The sequence below is a fragment of the Vipera berus genome (genome assembly GCF_964194415.1).
Source record: "Vipera berus genome assembly, chromosome: 7".
Classification (NCBI taxonomy): Eukaryota; Metazoa; Chordata; class Lepidosauria; order Squamata; family Viperidae; genus Vipera; species Vipera berus.
In genome coordinates, this window is record NC_138209.1 from 11264590 (window position 1) to 11280024 (window position 15435).

The 15435-nt window shown below is 42.2% G+C and overlaps 1 protein-coding gene across 1 annotated transcript in view; it reads left to right on the forward strand.

The window, feature by feature from the left end:
- GPAT3 (glycerol-3-phosphate acyltransferase 3) overlaps window positions 1–4741 on the forward strand; it is a 30495-nt gene extending 25754 nt beyond the window's left edge. Inside the window, exons 9-12 of the mRNA XM_081332808.1 lie at window positions 201–286; window positions 999–1127; window positions 1285–1364; window positions 3474–4741. Of these exons, the coding sequence (XP_081188934.1) occupies window positions 201–286; window positions 999–1127; window positions 1285–1364; window positions 3474–3594 (416 nt within the window). The 3' untranslated portion in view covers window positions 3595–4741. The remainder of the gene's footprint in view (window positions 1–200; window positions 287–998; window positions 1128–1284; window positions 1365–3473) is intronic.
- The last annotated feature ends 10694 nt before the right edge of the window (window positions 4742–15435 follow it).

Genomic DNA, 15435 nt, shown 5'->3' on the forward strand with positions numbered 1-15435 from the left:
TGCAACTCCCTCCCTCCCTCCCTCCCTCCCCCACACATTCAGTTAGTGGTCCAGAGGAAAACTGAATTTGTGTTTGCTTGAACTCCATTCTGCAAGATGCAGAATCTTGAGGGAAGCTGGGTCTCGGATCATGCTATTAATTAGTTATATATATCTTGACAGGAAGCACCTGTTTATCTCTTTCTCTCTTTTTTGTCCAGGCACCTGCATAAACAACACTTCAGTTATGATGTTCAAAAAGGGGAGCTTCGAAATAGGTGCTACCATCTACCCTGTAGCAATCAAGGTATGTGAAGAGAATCAGGAAGATGACCTTGATGGAAATATACAAGCTGAGTGATAAAACGTTTTTAAAGTCCAGAATGTCCAGCAAAAGTTTGGAAGTGGCTTAGACAGTATTTCCCTAATTCATTGAAATGTAAGGAGGAGGAAGAGGTACAGCACGATCAAGCTTTCAGAATTCTGTAATTTTAGCCAATCTCAGTAGTCTTAGTCCCCCTGTAGAGTTCATTTCTTAATCTGATCTACCTGCCTACATGGGTCAGGTTGGGGCCAGGTTTTTGTGAAGGACTGCCTCTCTCCTATTCCATCTGTCTAGCACACCAGGAATGCAAAGCTTGCTATGGGTCCCATCGATCTTGTTTATATTCTATGGCTAGCCCTGTCAGTGTTGGTGGGAGTGGTCTTAAGAGATTCAAGGAAGCGCCAGACATGCCAATAGTAAACAGCCCAACCAAAGAAGCTCCAAGTTCACCCCCGCCAACGTTGACTGGGCAAGCCACTAGAATATAAAATGAGAGCAAACCCCATTCTTTACTAGCACTAACGATGTTACTTAGTTTGGGTAATAAAACCTCTGCAAGAAAACAAACCAAGTTTAGACAGTTCAGAAGTTTCTGCTGCTGTTGTCGTGTGTTGGTTGACATGTTCTGAAGCAGCTTCTTGTATGATGGCGTTGAGCATGCAGATGACCCTTCAAGCTTTCCTTTCCGTTGCAGTATGACCCACGGTTTGGTGATGCCTTCTGGAACAGCAGCAAGTATAACATTGTGAGTTACATCCTGCGAATGATGACTAGCTGGGCCATTGTGTGCCAGGTGTGGTACCTGCCACCCGTGACAAGAAAGGTAATTCCTGTTATTGACTCTTTTTGTGGGTCACTACAACTTCTTCCAGAAACCTCTCTGCTTTCTGAGCTCCACTTCCTCTTGGCTAGGGAATTACCTTTTTTTTGCTATCGTATTGATGATTGGATTATCTCTCGTTTTGTTCATTTATATACAGGAAGGAGAAGATGCTGTTGAATTTGCCAACAGGGTGAAATCTGCTATAGCTCACCAAGGAGGCCTTACCGAATTATCCTGGTAAGGAAAAAGATTCTGCTGTTTTAATGGAAAGAAAAGAAGTTTTAGAAAAGGAGCAAATTCCTTATCCTGGATTGAACAGCCTTTGTGGATCAACTTTACTGTTTAAAAAAACATTTTTGATCTTGAGACAGTGATGATAATTACACCAGTAGAAGGATGGGGTGAAACATTTCAATCCAAATCTCCCTCGGCCCTCCAATCGTTTGTGGGTTTGGCTACAATTATGAGGGTTAGAAATTTAGAAATGCAGATACATAATCTATACAGTACATATCTAACTTTACTTTAACCCAGTGAGCAATATTTGTGTATCATAAATCGACTTTCTGAGTTCAGTAGAACAATCCAGAGATGCTTTGGAGGCTGTGAAATGAGAGACCATAAATTCAAGATTGCTTACAGAAAGAAGGATATTAATCTAGAGATCTGAATGAGACTTAAAAACCGTTAAGAAACTCGATATTTTCTGTGTTGTTCTCTTTATAAGAAACCTTGATTTAACATTCACGTTTAGTGGATTTTAGGTATAAAGCACAGCATTTCTATTCAGACATACTCCCAGAATAACAGACTTGCGGTCTGAATGAGGCATTTAAGATTTGCAAGTAGAATTTACCATATTAGGCAATTGTAAGTTGCATTATTATACAAATGATATACTTCATTTGCATAATGAGAGCAAGAGCACTTAGACTTATATATTGCTTCACAGTGCTTTACAGTCCTCTCAAAGTGATTTACAAAGTCAGCACATTGCCCCCAACAATCTGGGTCCTCATTTTACCAACCTTGGCAGGATGGAAGGCTGAGTCAATTCTGAGCCGGTCAGACTCGAACTGCTGGCAATGGGCAGAGTCAGCCTGCAATACTGCATTCTAACCACTGCGCCACCACAGCTCCTAAAGTTTGAATGATGCTGTCATTATTTAAACACTGTCTTGATGTAAATGAAGTAATTCCATATTTACTGGATTTTGGGGAAGAACAGACAGCTCCTCTGACTCTACGGTCTGATAAAGCAAGATTTTACTGTACAGGCAATCCTCAACTTAACAACCATTTGTTTAGTTACCATTGAAAGTTACAACAGCACTGAAAAAAGTGACTTATGACTTTTTCACACTTACAACCGCTGCAACATTCCTATGGTCATGCGATCAAAATTCGGATACTTGACAACTGACATATATTCATGACAGCTGCAGTGTCCTAGGATTACTTTTTACGACTTTGTGATAAAAGTCAATGGGGAAACCAGATTCACTTAACAACTGTGTTACTAACTTAACAACTGTAGCAAGAAAGGTAAAATGGGGCAAATCCATATCTGTCTGTGTCTCTTTTCTATCCACCCACCTATCCATTCGTATCTGTCTGTCCTGTCTGTATCTATCTATCCATCCATCTATCAATCTGTCGGTCCATCCATCCGGCTATCATCCGTCTATTTTTCATCCATCTCTTTATCGTCTAGCTGTCTAATTTATATGGCACTAACCTCAGTAGCCAAAGCATACTAGAAAGCCATTTTTTGCAATAATTGGAGTTACTGAACTCCTCAGGGATAGCCTGGCACCAAACAAATAGCAGTAGACTAGTACAGAGGTGGCTCAGTGGGTTAGGACACTGAGCTTGTCGATCAGAAGATCAGCAGTTTGGCGGGTCGAATCCCGAGTGCCGCATAGCAGAGTGAGCGCCTGTTACTCATCCCAGGTTCTGCCAACCTAGCAGTTTGAAAGCACGTCAAAATGCAAGTAGAAAAATAGGGACCACTACGGTGGGAAGGTAACAGCATTCCGTGCGCCTTTGGCATCTAGCCATGCCGGCCACATGACCACGGAGACGTCCTCGGACAAGCGCTGGCTCTTCAGCTTCGAAACGGAGATGAGCACCAGCCCCTAGAGTCGGAAACGACTAGCATGCATGTGCGGGCGAACCTTTACCTTTACCTTTAGTACAGAGGTGATCAACCTGGAGGTGGATGATCATCATCTTAGTTAGACTTGCCTTCTTCACAGAGTTGTGACACCAACTGAACCACCTTAATAGCATACTGTATTAGGTAGATAATTGTATTTCATTGTTTTTCCTATTTACTCTCTTAAGGGACGGAGGATTGAAAAGAGCCAAAGTGAAGGAAACCTTTAAGGAAGAGGAACAGAAGAACTACAGCAAGATGATCATAGGAAATGGAACACAGTTGAATGGCACAAACAACTCAGGCTGAGCTGTCTCAGCGGACATGTCTCATACCTGTTCACTGTCAGAAAGGGTGAATTTCCCCCCCCCCATATAGAAAATAAATAAGAAAACGTCAAGTGTGGGTAATTAAAAAAAAGGGGGGGGGAACAAGCATTTTTCTTGCTTTTCTGGTACTCACCATTGAATTTCACTCTTGGTGTCTGGAAAACTAGCTTGAAGCAAAATCAGAAATCCCAGTAGCTAAAATGGGTGCAATTCTTGCCCAAAGGAAATGTATATAAGAATGTTAAAAAAATCAAGTTATTTAATTGTACACATAATGGTTCTATCTTTTAAGTGATTAGAGAATGTTTGAACAAATAGTCCTCCCTGGCTGCACTGGGATGTTGTGTGTTTGTTTGAATAGATGGTCCAACATTTCTGAAGTCATTTTGCTGAGTTGTGTTTTTGTTGCTGTTATTAATGAAATGTTCATGGGAAGGAATAAATGGTAGGAATAATTAAGGGTGCCCTTAGGAGTTGCAGTGAGAAACTTATAATTCCCTCCCCATAGCTGTTTTTCAAATGCTGCTTCTAAAACTGAACAATTCTTTGCTTTTCATCTTGCCTAAAAAGAAAATGGAGGCTTACAAGCTCCAAGCTGCAGATCTGTCTGCTCCCTTGGTAGTAAAATATTAAAAGAGGGATAGAATACACATACTTACATGCAATATCAGTCAAAAGAAATATGGAATACAATGCTTTTCTTTCCTGGACTGTATTGGCAGTCTTTATTTGTCACTTAACTGTTTGAGAAATATGACTTGTTGCCTTATTGTACATTGAAATAAATTCTATATTTCTAACTAGCAGTAACTTTTTCTTTTCCTAGGACTGAGCTTATGTACTTGTACAAAAAGGGGTGGGAAAACTGATGACTTAAAAGTAGGGGTCAAAAACAAGATGAGGTGACACTACCTGTAAATAGGTTTAAACCTCGAATAACCAAAAGCCACTCCCTTTGTATTGTCCATGTTGTTGTTTCTAAAGGCTCTGAAAAACCCTGTGCCCTTTGGTCTATAGATATGGTAATGTAGATGGTTGTGATTGTCTTCTATCCTTTTTATCTCTGTTATTTGTGCCTCTTTTCCTTGCCTTCTGCCCCATTTTGCCAGTTAACTGTTTTGATTTTTGATAAATAAACCACTTTTTGTGTAGCTGAGTGGCATGTGTGCTTCTGCTGAACTGGATATAAGGAGATTCCTCGATACAAACTGAACTGGAAATTTAGTGATTTTCTAGTTTCTAGCCACTGTCAGAAGAATTTCCCGGTTTGTTTCCGGCTGGGGAAAGCCGAACGATGATGAAATTTGAGGACAGCAGCTACCGCAAAGCAGGCCTTTATTTCAGGAAGGCAAAAAAGTGACAGAGAAGTGACTTCAGCGTTCCTGTTTTGCAAGGTGGTCTCTCAGTCCTGAGTTGTGATTTTTATATGCTTTTTCTGCCCTAGGGCTGTGGGTTTGCTGGTTCCTTCTTTTGTGTTTTAATGGTTGTCCAATGTTCCCTTTCTTATCTTAAGTCAGACATGTCAAACACAAGGCCCGGGGGCCGGATCCGGCCCACGAAGTGGCTTCATGCGGCCCGCGAAGCCATCCTGGAAACAGTGAGGGAACGGCCCCCACCGCCTTGGCCCTGGCCCAGAGACCCTCCTTCTGCCAGAGACCCTCAGATCTGTCCCACTCCTGCCCAGGCCCCCATAGGCACCCTTGATGCGAACGATGTAGAGCTGGCCACACCCACCCAGTAGGCCACGCCCACCCTGGCCATACCCACCCGGCCCCCTGAGGGCAACCGCAATGCTGATGCGGCCCTCAATGAAATTGAGTTTGACACCTCTGTCTTAAGTGATATTTCTTTTGTCCAGTTTCTATTTTGGGAGTTGATCCCATCAGGGGCAGGGCAAGGAGTTCTTGGTGGCTTTGCTATCTGATTTTCCCAATTGCTGGCTTGCCTCAGGCAAGTGGGCGTTTTGCAACATTTTACGAAGTGTCACAGAAGTTCAGCAAAAGGCTTTTAGAGAAAAAAGTGTGTCTGCATGTTTTTCTAATGGGGATGAGAATATGGGAGTTTTGTCAGGGTAAACCTTCCATCACCACCTAATGGAGCCGCTTGAAAAATCCTCTCCATTCCAGGGCATTTATACTTACTATGGAATGAATGCTCTGGAGGACTGTTCTCACCATTTAGTTGTATGACTCAATGGTTGTGTCCTGTCCAGACCAAACTGAATGTGGCATCTGTGCAGCAACTCATCTAATGTTTGAAGATGGCCTTCAGCGTCAGCATTTGGAACAGCTGGGACGGGCACTGTGTGATGCCAACCGTCCGCTATGGTTATTGTGAAGATGGGGGAAGGCAGTTCTGTTGCTTCAGATATCTTTCCAACTTTTTAACCAATCATCCTTGCATTCTCCTATGGAAGCCGCTGTCAGTTAAAATAGTTGGCACCTTTTCTGCTGCATCCTGCTCTTTCCTCCTCAGCATTAATGGGGAATTCCCCCCACTGACTTGCCTAGGAGAAATGAAAATTACATGGTTGAAAAATAATTACTGAGCTGTGTGGGTCAGGGGTCGGCAAACTTGAACACTCAAAGAGCCACTTGGACCCCTTTCCCAGAGGGGAAAAAAAAAACCCACTGGGAGCTGCAAAACTCATGTGCACGTGCCCGCAATGGGGGGGGAGCTTGATTGAAGAGTTTAATTAAAAAAGAAATAGAGGCTCCTGTGCACGAGTTCTCTCTCACCTTCTCTCCCTCTCTCTCCCTCCCTCCCTCCCTCCCTCCCTCCCTCTCTCTCTCTCTCTCTCTCTCTCTCTCTCTCTCTCTCTCTCCCCCCGATCTGCTCACCTGGCAAGAGGGCTTCACGCTGTTCTCGGACAAGCTGACACACATTCTTATTGGGCTGGCTCTCCTGCCCTGCTTTCTGCTGCTTCCTGTGGAGATGCAGCAAAGGCAGGAGCCCTGCCCAATAAGCTTGTCAGCTTTTTAGAGAACAGCATGAGGCCACTCTTTTTTTTTACACACACACACACACACACACACAGAGAGAGAGAGAGAGAGAGAGAGAGAGAGAGAGAGAGAGAGAGAGAGAGAGAGAGAAGGGAAGCGTAAGTGCCTGTCTCTGTCTCTCTCTCTGCAAATGGTGGAGGACAACTTGGGAGAAGGCCAGCAAATAGAAACAAAAAGTGGTATATATAGTTTATATCATCACTATATTTCCTTTACATAATTTATTTAAGCATCAGTCTCTTTTCCCCTAATGTCCACCTCAGTTCAGTGTAAGAAATTCTGCACAGTTCTCGGAAACCAAGAAACGACTAAGAGATTCTATTTGCAGGGCTTTTGCAGTTCTTAAGATATTGTGACATACCATTGCATAACAGCCATCATTCGTCAAGATTATTACATCTATCGGAGATGTGTGATTGGCTACACAAATTCCACCCTTCTGAGGTCGGTTCTCCCTGCAATTACAGTAACATGTGATTCACAACATTGTGGTAAAATAGCCATCCCGTAATCCCTCTACATTTGAGGATTGCACTGCTATTGCTCATTCAAAAAAGAGAAGTGTCGTTTCTCATGTGGCCGTTTTTGTTGGAAGCTTCATTCACCTAGCTTGAGACCTTTTGAGTTCTTTCAAAATTGCTATGTATTTTGGCACACGGTTCTCCAATAGGATGTGTTTAACATTTGACAAATGTATACAGTATTTGTAAAAAGAGGAATTAAATCACCTGCACATGATTTTGTACAGGTAGTCCTCAACTTAACAACCTTTTATTTGAAGTTTGAAGTTAACAATGGCACTGAAAAAGTGACGACCATTTTTCACACTTTGCAGCATTCCCCGTGGTCACATGATCAAAATCCAGACACTTGGCAACTGACTCGTATTTATGACGGTTGCGGTGTCCCAGGGTCCTGTGGGATATCTTCTGACAAGCAAATTCAGTGGAGAAGCCAGATTCACTTTATAACCATGTTACTAAGTGACTCACTCAACAGCTGTGGCAAGAAAGTTCATAACATGGAGCAAAACCTGCTCTTGGTTAGCAACGGAAATTTGGGGCTCAATTGTGGTTGCAAGCTGAGGACTACCAGTATATCTTTTCTAGTATAGTTTTTTTTTTACTGTTGTGGTGAACTGCTTTGCAAAATTTAAGATAACAGAACTGTGAACGAGAACTTGAGTTTTAAAACTGACAGATACTTTTCCAGGAAAGTAGACGGTTCCTACTTTACAGAGAAGATTTCATCCTGAAACCTTTGCCTATTCTGGGATGGCCAGGCCCCACCTTAAGGAAGGCGTTTCAAACCTCTGCTCCAATTTGGCAATGAAATTGTGTTACTGCACAGAACTGTGGCCATTTAAGATGCCAGTTGCTTTGTGAAGCATGTGTTGTGATTCAGGGTCAGCCTGTGGGTTCGGCAGTTGGGTCGGACGATTCAGAGGAGGAGGAGGGGGGAGTTGGAGAGCTTGCAGAGGATAGCCTTGAGGCTCCGCAGAGCCCTCAGCCAGGCCCCTCCCATCTGGTTACGACGCAGACCCAGCTGTGTGAGCCTGACAGCGTGGATGAAGATGACCCACAGCTGGCCCTGTTCAAGGATGCCCGACGCAGGAGGCAGTCAATCAGGAGTAAACAGAGGAAGGCAATGGGACACCTCGGAAGGAGGCAGAGAGAAGCCACACCCTGAACTGTTTAAAAGGGGAATGTGTGGGAGGGCTGGTTTGCTGAAGGCAACCGCTTGAATAGCTCCTGTTTCATGGTTCGTGTTTTGTTTTGCTCTGTTTTATGTCAATAAATTTGGCAGGCTTAGTTCCAGCCTCTTGCCGTTTTGTAAACGGGTTGTCCCTGCCTTTTCTGCAGGGCTGGTACAGAACAGCATGTGACTGAATGTATTAATCAAAGCACTAACAGAAATTTCACAGCATTACATAAAAATAAATCCAGATGTCAGCCACTAGATGGTGGTGTTGCAACCTGATTTTAATCATGGCCCAGTCCAAAGGTGGGCCTGCACATACTTCAGGGATTGACAAGTTGAATGAAGATGAGCGGCATAATGACAGAATAATGACATTTTATGGACAACTACTGTATGTCCTCTTAATTTGCTCTTCAGATACTAAGCAACACACAGCTGGATATTTGGGTCACAATCCCCGCTTCCATTCAAGCAGTTTGAAAGCTATGGTTTCAGAAATACAGAATTGTTAAGTTCTTGACTTACGACAGGTTGCTTAGTAAGTGAAGTTATGATGAACCATCCCAAAAGGTACTTTCAGCCCAGTTCCATGATCATCACATTTTCAGCCGTTGGCAATTGGCCTGCATTTACATTCATTTGCTGTTTCCCTCAATCATGTGCCTGCAATTTTAAGACATTTTTGCTGAAAACCAGCAAGTTTTCAACCAAAGTACTGCATAGCAAAGAATGGATTTGCTTCATGACTGCTGCATTCACTTTACGACTGCCACATTGGCATAACAGCAGCAGCAAAAAAAAAGATAAAATGGTTGGTAACGCTTTACAACTGTCACAACTTATGACTGTAACTGACAGGCTCCATTAAAATCCTAAGTTAAGGATTATCTGTGTGCCACAGAGCTCTTCATACCTCTACATAGATATCAGCTCAATTGAATGCAGTGATTGAGTACAATCATGATAAGCCAGGGTTAGTATCAGTTCATTGAATAAGCCACTATTGGATAAGCTCACCCAACATGCTATTCCAGAAGCTGTTTTTGCAAAGATGTATTAGCTGGGCTTATATAGCACTGTAAGCCAAACCACATTTGAGTTTCCACAGCTCACCGGATGCCTCTGGTTGGGTTCTCACATGCAGTTTTGGTATCTTAACTCCCATCACTCAAGTCTATCGAACAAACTTGAGTTCCATCAGGATAGAAATAAGAGAGCACCAAGGACTTCAGAATTCAATCCTGAACGACTACATATAGGTAGTCCTTGACTTACGACTGGTCACTTAGGGACCATTCAGTGTTATGACACACCTCACTGGGGTACTTAGAATCCAGTTCTGAAGTTGCAATGGCTGCTCCCTCACATGACCATATTTTGGATGCTTGGTTCTCATTTACAGCCATGGTCATGTGACCACCTTTTATGATGCTTTTGCCCCAAACCAGCAAAACTGGCCCATAGCAAATCATTGTTTTGCTTATCAACCATGACCTTTGCTTAATGACCTCTGGCACTTAATGACCTCAATGTTTGCTTAACGACTGCCACCAAAAATATCATAAAATTGATAGTTGAGCAGTTTTATGACTGTCATGACCATGATGGGCAAGCTCCATTACGGTCCTAAGTCGGGGACTACCTGTATATTTTCATTATTTGCATATTGCCCCAACCATCTGGATCCTCATTTTACTAACCTTGGAAAAGATGGAAAGCTGAGTCAGCCTTGAGCCCATCGAGATCAAACTCCAGGCTGTGGGCAGAGTTTGCCTGCAATCTGCATTCTAACCACTGTGCCACCACAGGGTTCTTACGTAGCCTAGCTCAGGGGTAGGCCACCTTGGCTCTTTTATGATTTGTGGACATCAACTCCCAGAATTCCTGAGCCATCATGGCTCAGCTTGGAAACCTCTCCCTGTCCCCTCAGCATGGCTGGCTCAGGAATTCTGGGAGTTGAAGTCCACGAGTCATAAAAGAGCCAAGGTTGCCTACCCCTGGCCTAGCTTTATCCCATTACTTGCAGTTTGAAGAGAAAGATGGGAAAACTGGTAAGCAGGGGTGGAAGCTATACATTTCTTCTATCTTTGATTGATGAATGAATGTCAATGAAAGTCCTCCGTCTTCCAGGTAGAACTGAGTCATGGCAACTGAACTTCTTTGTTTTGCTGTTTATCCAAATAGCTTCTTCAGTCTGAAAAGCAGCAACGTATGAGCCAACACAGAAACATTGACACAGTTACCTGATTTTATACAGGTATAAAATATCTACAGGGAAGCCAGACTAACGTAGTAGTTAAAGCAGTGATGGCGAACCTTTTAGAGACTGAGTGCCCAAACTGCAATCCAAAACCCACTTATGTATCGTCGGGTGCCACGTGGGCGTGGCCCATTGGGTGGGTGTGGCCCATTGGGTGGGCGTGGCCCATTGGGTGGGCGTGGCCCATTGGGTGTGCATGGCTGTGGTGGTAATGGCAGACTGGGTGGGACTAAAAAGTTCAATCAGTCAATTCCAACTTTGCGAGTTCTTTTCTTTCCCCGGAAGAAGTTGAAATTGATTGATTGATTGAACCTTTTTTTTTTGCACACGGCGGCAGAGGCCTAAAGCGAAAAGGTTTTATAAAACCCAGCTGAAGGCCTAGGACTGGGGCGACGGCACGCGTGCCCACAGAGAGGGCTCTGCGTGCCACCTGTGGCACAGGTGCCATAGATTCGCCACCACAGAGTTAAAGCATCAGACTAAGGAACTGGGCGACTGGCACTTCTAGCCTGCCTTGGGCACAAAGCCAGCTGGGCGATCATAGGCCAGTCTTTCTCTGTCAACCCTAGGAAGGAGCTAACGTGGCAAACCAGTTTTGAAAAACCTTACCAGGAAAACTGTACAGGCGGTTACCAAGAGTCAACAATGACTCAAAGGCACACACAGACACACAAGCCACACAGTGCCCAGCCAGTGCATATCAGTGATTGTATGTACCTCCTACTCGGAGGACATAGGCAGTAAATGTGTTGATTTGCAAGGTAGTCTCTAAATTAAACATCCTGGGTTATATACAAGTCGTCCTCAACTTACATCCATTTGTTTAGTGGCCATCTGAAGTTGCAGTGACACTGAAAACGGACTAATGACCAATTTCCACACTTACGACCATTGCAGCATACCCGTGATCACATGATGAAAATGAGGAAGCTTGGCAACTGGCATGTATCTATGACAGTTGCGCTGTCCCGGGTCATGGGATCAAATAAGGGAAGCCAGATTTGTTTAATGACCGCATGATTCCCCTAACAACTGCATTGATTCCCTTAACTGTGGCAAAAAAAGGTTGTAAAATGGAGCAAAACAAACTTAACGACTGTCTGGTTTAGCAATAGAAATTTTCGGCTCGATTGGAGGGCTACCTGTAGAACAGCAGGAAAGCGCTTCGGATGCAATTGGGCATGGCAGTTGAAGCATACCGGCATACAAGAGGAAACAAACACAATCCCAACTGAAATATGTTTCAGGAATCACCCAGGGACAGAATGCAAAACAGACTTTTTGTCATGGTTGATTTGCTACGCAGCCCTGCTCGCAAACAGACAACAGTCATGGGAGGGGTTGGAAGGCATTGGAATGTAAGGGAGGATTAGGAGGGAACTCTGGGAATACAAGTGGGCCACCTCGAAGTGTGAGACAGACCCAGGCCCCGAGGTCATTGACTGGGAACATTGACCGTTTCCAAAATAAAGCCAGTGCAACAGTTAGAACAGTTAATCAGTGGAACGACTTGCCTCCAGAAGCTGTGAATGCTCCAACACTGGAAGTTTTTAAGAAGAGACTGGACAGCCATTTGTCTGAAATGGTATAGGTTCTGCTGCTTGAGCAGGCAGTTGGACTAGAAGACCTCCAAGGTCCCTTCCACCTCTATTATTCTATTCTATTCTATTCTATTCTATTCTATTCTATTCTATTCTATTCTATTCTATTCTATTCTATTCTATTCTATTCTATTCTATTCTATTCCATTCCATTCTATTCTATTCTATTCTATTCTATTCTATTCTATTCTATTCTATTCTATTCTATTCTATTCTATTCTATTCTATTCTATTCTATTCTCTGTTCCATTCCGTTGCATTCCATTCCGTTCTTCCATTGTGTTCTCCACTCCACTCCATTCCATTCTGTTCTCTTCTGTTCTGTTCTGTTCCATTCCGTTCCATTCCATTCCATTCTTCCATTGTGTTCTACTCCATTCTACTCCACTCCATTCCATTCCATTCCATTCCATTCCATTCCATTCCATTCCATTCTATTCTATTCTATTCTATTATTCTATTCTATTCTATTCTATTCTATTCTATTCTATTCTATTCTATTCTATTCTATTCTATTCTATTCTATTCTATTCTATTCTATTCTATTCTATTCTATTCTCTGTTCCGTTCTATTCCATTCCATTCCATTCTTTCATTCTGTTCCATTCCATTCCATTCCATTCCATTCCATTCCATTCCATTCCATTCCATTCCATTCCATTCCATTCCATTCTATTCTATTCTATTCTATTCTATTCTATTCTATTCTATTCTATTCTATTCTATTCACTAATTGGTGCACAATGGACAATGGGAGGTCCAGGGGCGAGGAGAAGGAAAAGGTTTCTTATACTGTTTGCACGCAAAAATATCAGAACTGACTTTTCCACTTCTGTTCTTGTATGGCTTTTCAGTGAATTTATACTTTTGGAGAAAAAAATGTCCCAGGAGTTTCTTTTGCTGTTTAATGCAGTGGGACGATTGACACTTTTGCTTATAAATAAATCTTATTGTCATTTCTTTGGAATCCAGCAGGGGGAAACTTGCCAGCATGCGCCAATATTAGGCACCACAGCTAGAGGGCAGCGTCGCCACATCTCATTTCTCTTTCCTTTCCTTCTGCTGCTGCTGAACACCATTCAGGTCCTCTCCTGTGACAATGAAGGGTGAAAGGGAAGGTTGAGGGAAGCATTAGATTTGTATTGCACGGCATTTGAATACTCTAATGAGATGGGCCATAATTGGCTTGCATTGATTTTGTTTTCATTGAGCTTAAATAGAGTCGGTGCGTTTTTGGCTTAGGAGAGCCAATTGATTTGTGGTAAGATCCAGGGCTATTCTGTTGGAGAAAAAAATTAATTATGCTTGTATTCAGCAATCAGCAGCGGCCAAGCTGATGTCGTCACCCCATCGTCCCAGGGGGGGAACTTTAGAGTGTACATCTGCTGGCTTTAAGAGAAGGTTGACGGAATAGCAAGTGAAAACCTTTCTCTATTTAAAATCTTGATGTACTTTACAATAAAATATACTGCTTATGTTTTAAATATCCCCTTTCTTTCAAATTCCCTAACCTTCTGAACCGGGGAGGCTCTCGAACAATCTGTGCGATAGTTGTGAGAATATGGAGAAACTCAGGTTGTTTATATATCATCTTTATGAGGTTTGGTGCAATAATCATCCCCCTAATGTTAATTATAATCCCAGTGATAGAAACCAGTCACCATCTAGAACTCAGCACACAAGATATAACATTCATTGAGAAGATTAATTCTCAGATGAGGCAATATCCATAGACAGCAGGATCAAGGAAAAAGAAGTGGGGGAAAAATGCAAAATACAGAAATCTAAAAATTGAAATTATGGCTATTTTGGTTGCTCACACATTCAGCCAGAGGTTTTCACTGTATTTGGTATTGTTATTATTATTATTATTATTAATTTAAATGTATTAGCCATCCAACTCCAATGGATTCTGAAATCAGTCGATAATGGAAAAGATATTTCCATCCCTATAATTAGGCAGAATAGCAAGCAGATTAAACACATTTTCATAAGAATTATTTATTTCAGCAATATCAACTGCTGATTTACAAAAATTTCCACCTTGCTGGGTGCATGTTATATCTTAAGATGCTATTTGGATAATTCCTAGGTTCTTGGCTGGAACCCAAATTTTACAAGAACGCCAGACAAGGAACTCATCCATTTGTTCTTTGCACTGTGTTATTGTTTGATGAATAAAAACACAACTATATAATAGTAGTAGTAGTTTTAATAATCATCCTGTATGTTGGACAAAATGCATACAGAGCTTCTATTTTCTAGTACAGGTAGTCCTCAACTTATGACCTCAATTGAACTCAAAAGTTATGTTGCTAAGCGAGACGTTTGTTAAGTGCATTTTGCCTCATTTTGCGACCTTCCTTGCCTCAGCTGTTAAGTGAATTACTGCAGTTGATAAGTTAGTAACCTGGTTGTTAAATGAATCTGGCTTCCCCATTGACTTTGCTTGTCAGAAGGTTGCAAAAAAGTGATCACATGACATTGGGACATAGCAACGGTCGTAAATATGAACCAGTTGCCAAGAGTCTGAATTTTGATCACATGATCATGGGAATGCTGCAAAGGTTGTAAGTGTGAAAAACTGTCATAAGTCACTTTTTTCAGTGCCCTTGTAACCTCGAACAGTCACTAAATGAATTGTTGTAAGTACAGGACTACCTGTAATTTCATTGTACCCAGTGCAGGCCTCTCTCATCGAAACCAATAATTAAAAGCACAGGCCTTTCTGCAAAAAAGTTTATTCGCAAGACTAGTTAAAAGCCAAATAGATATCACCTGAGCATTTTTAGGATGATGCTTCCATAATTGCAGAGCCAAAACCATGAACATCAGCAAGAACATAACAGCTTCAGAAAATTTGAAGGATCTCTTCTGTTCTGCCCAAGGAAGACAAGGAGAAATAGAGGACAAATTGAGCAGCACAATGTCACTGACAAGATTGCCCAGCATAAAGTTGGGGGAATTACTGAAGTAACCAGAAAAGCAGAATTTGTCACTGCACGTTTTTTTTGTTCGTCAGAAAAGTTCATTTCTAACTGTACATTTTCCCCTGTTCTCTGCACCTGTTGTGATAACTTATCTGGTAACCATAGTGAACCCCATATGACTAGCTATGTTATGGTTTCAGTCTGTTTAGTGCGCATGTCTAGAGAAAGTTCTGGGTTGTTATCTGTATTGTTTTATTCTCTTTGCTGTTACTGACTGTTACGTTAGGATGTAGCCCAGCTAGCTCTGTATAATATATATTTAGTTTT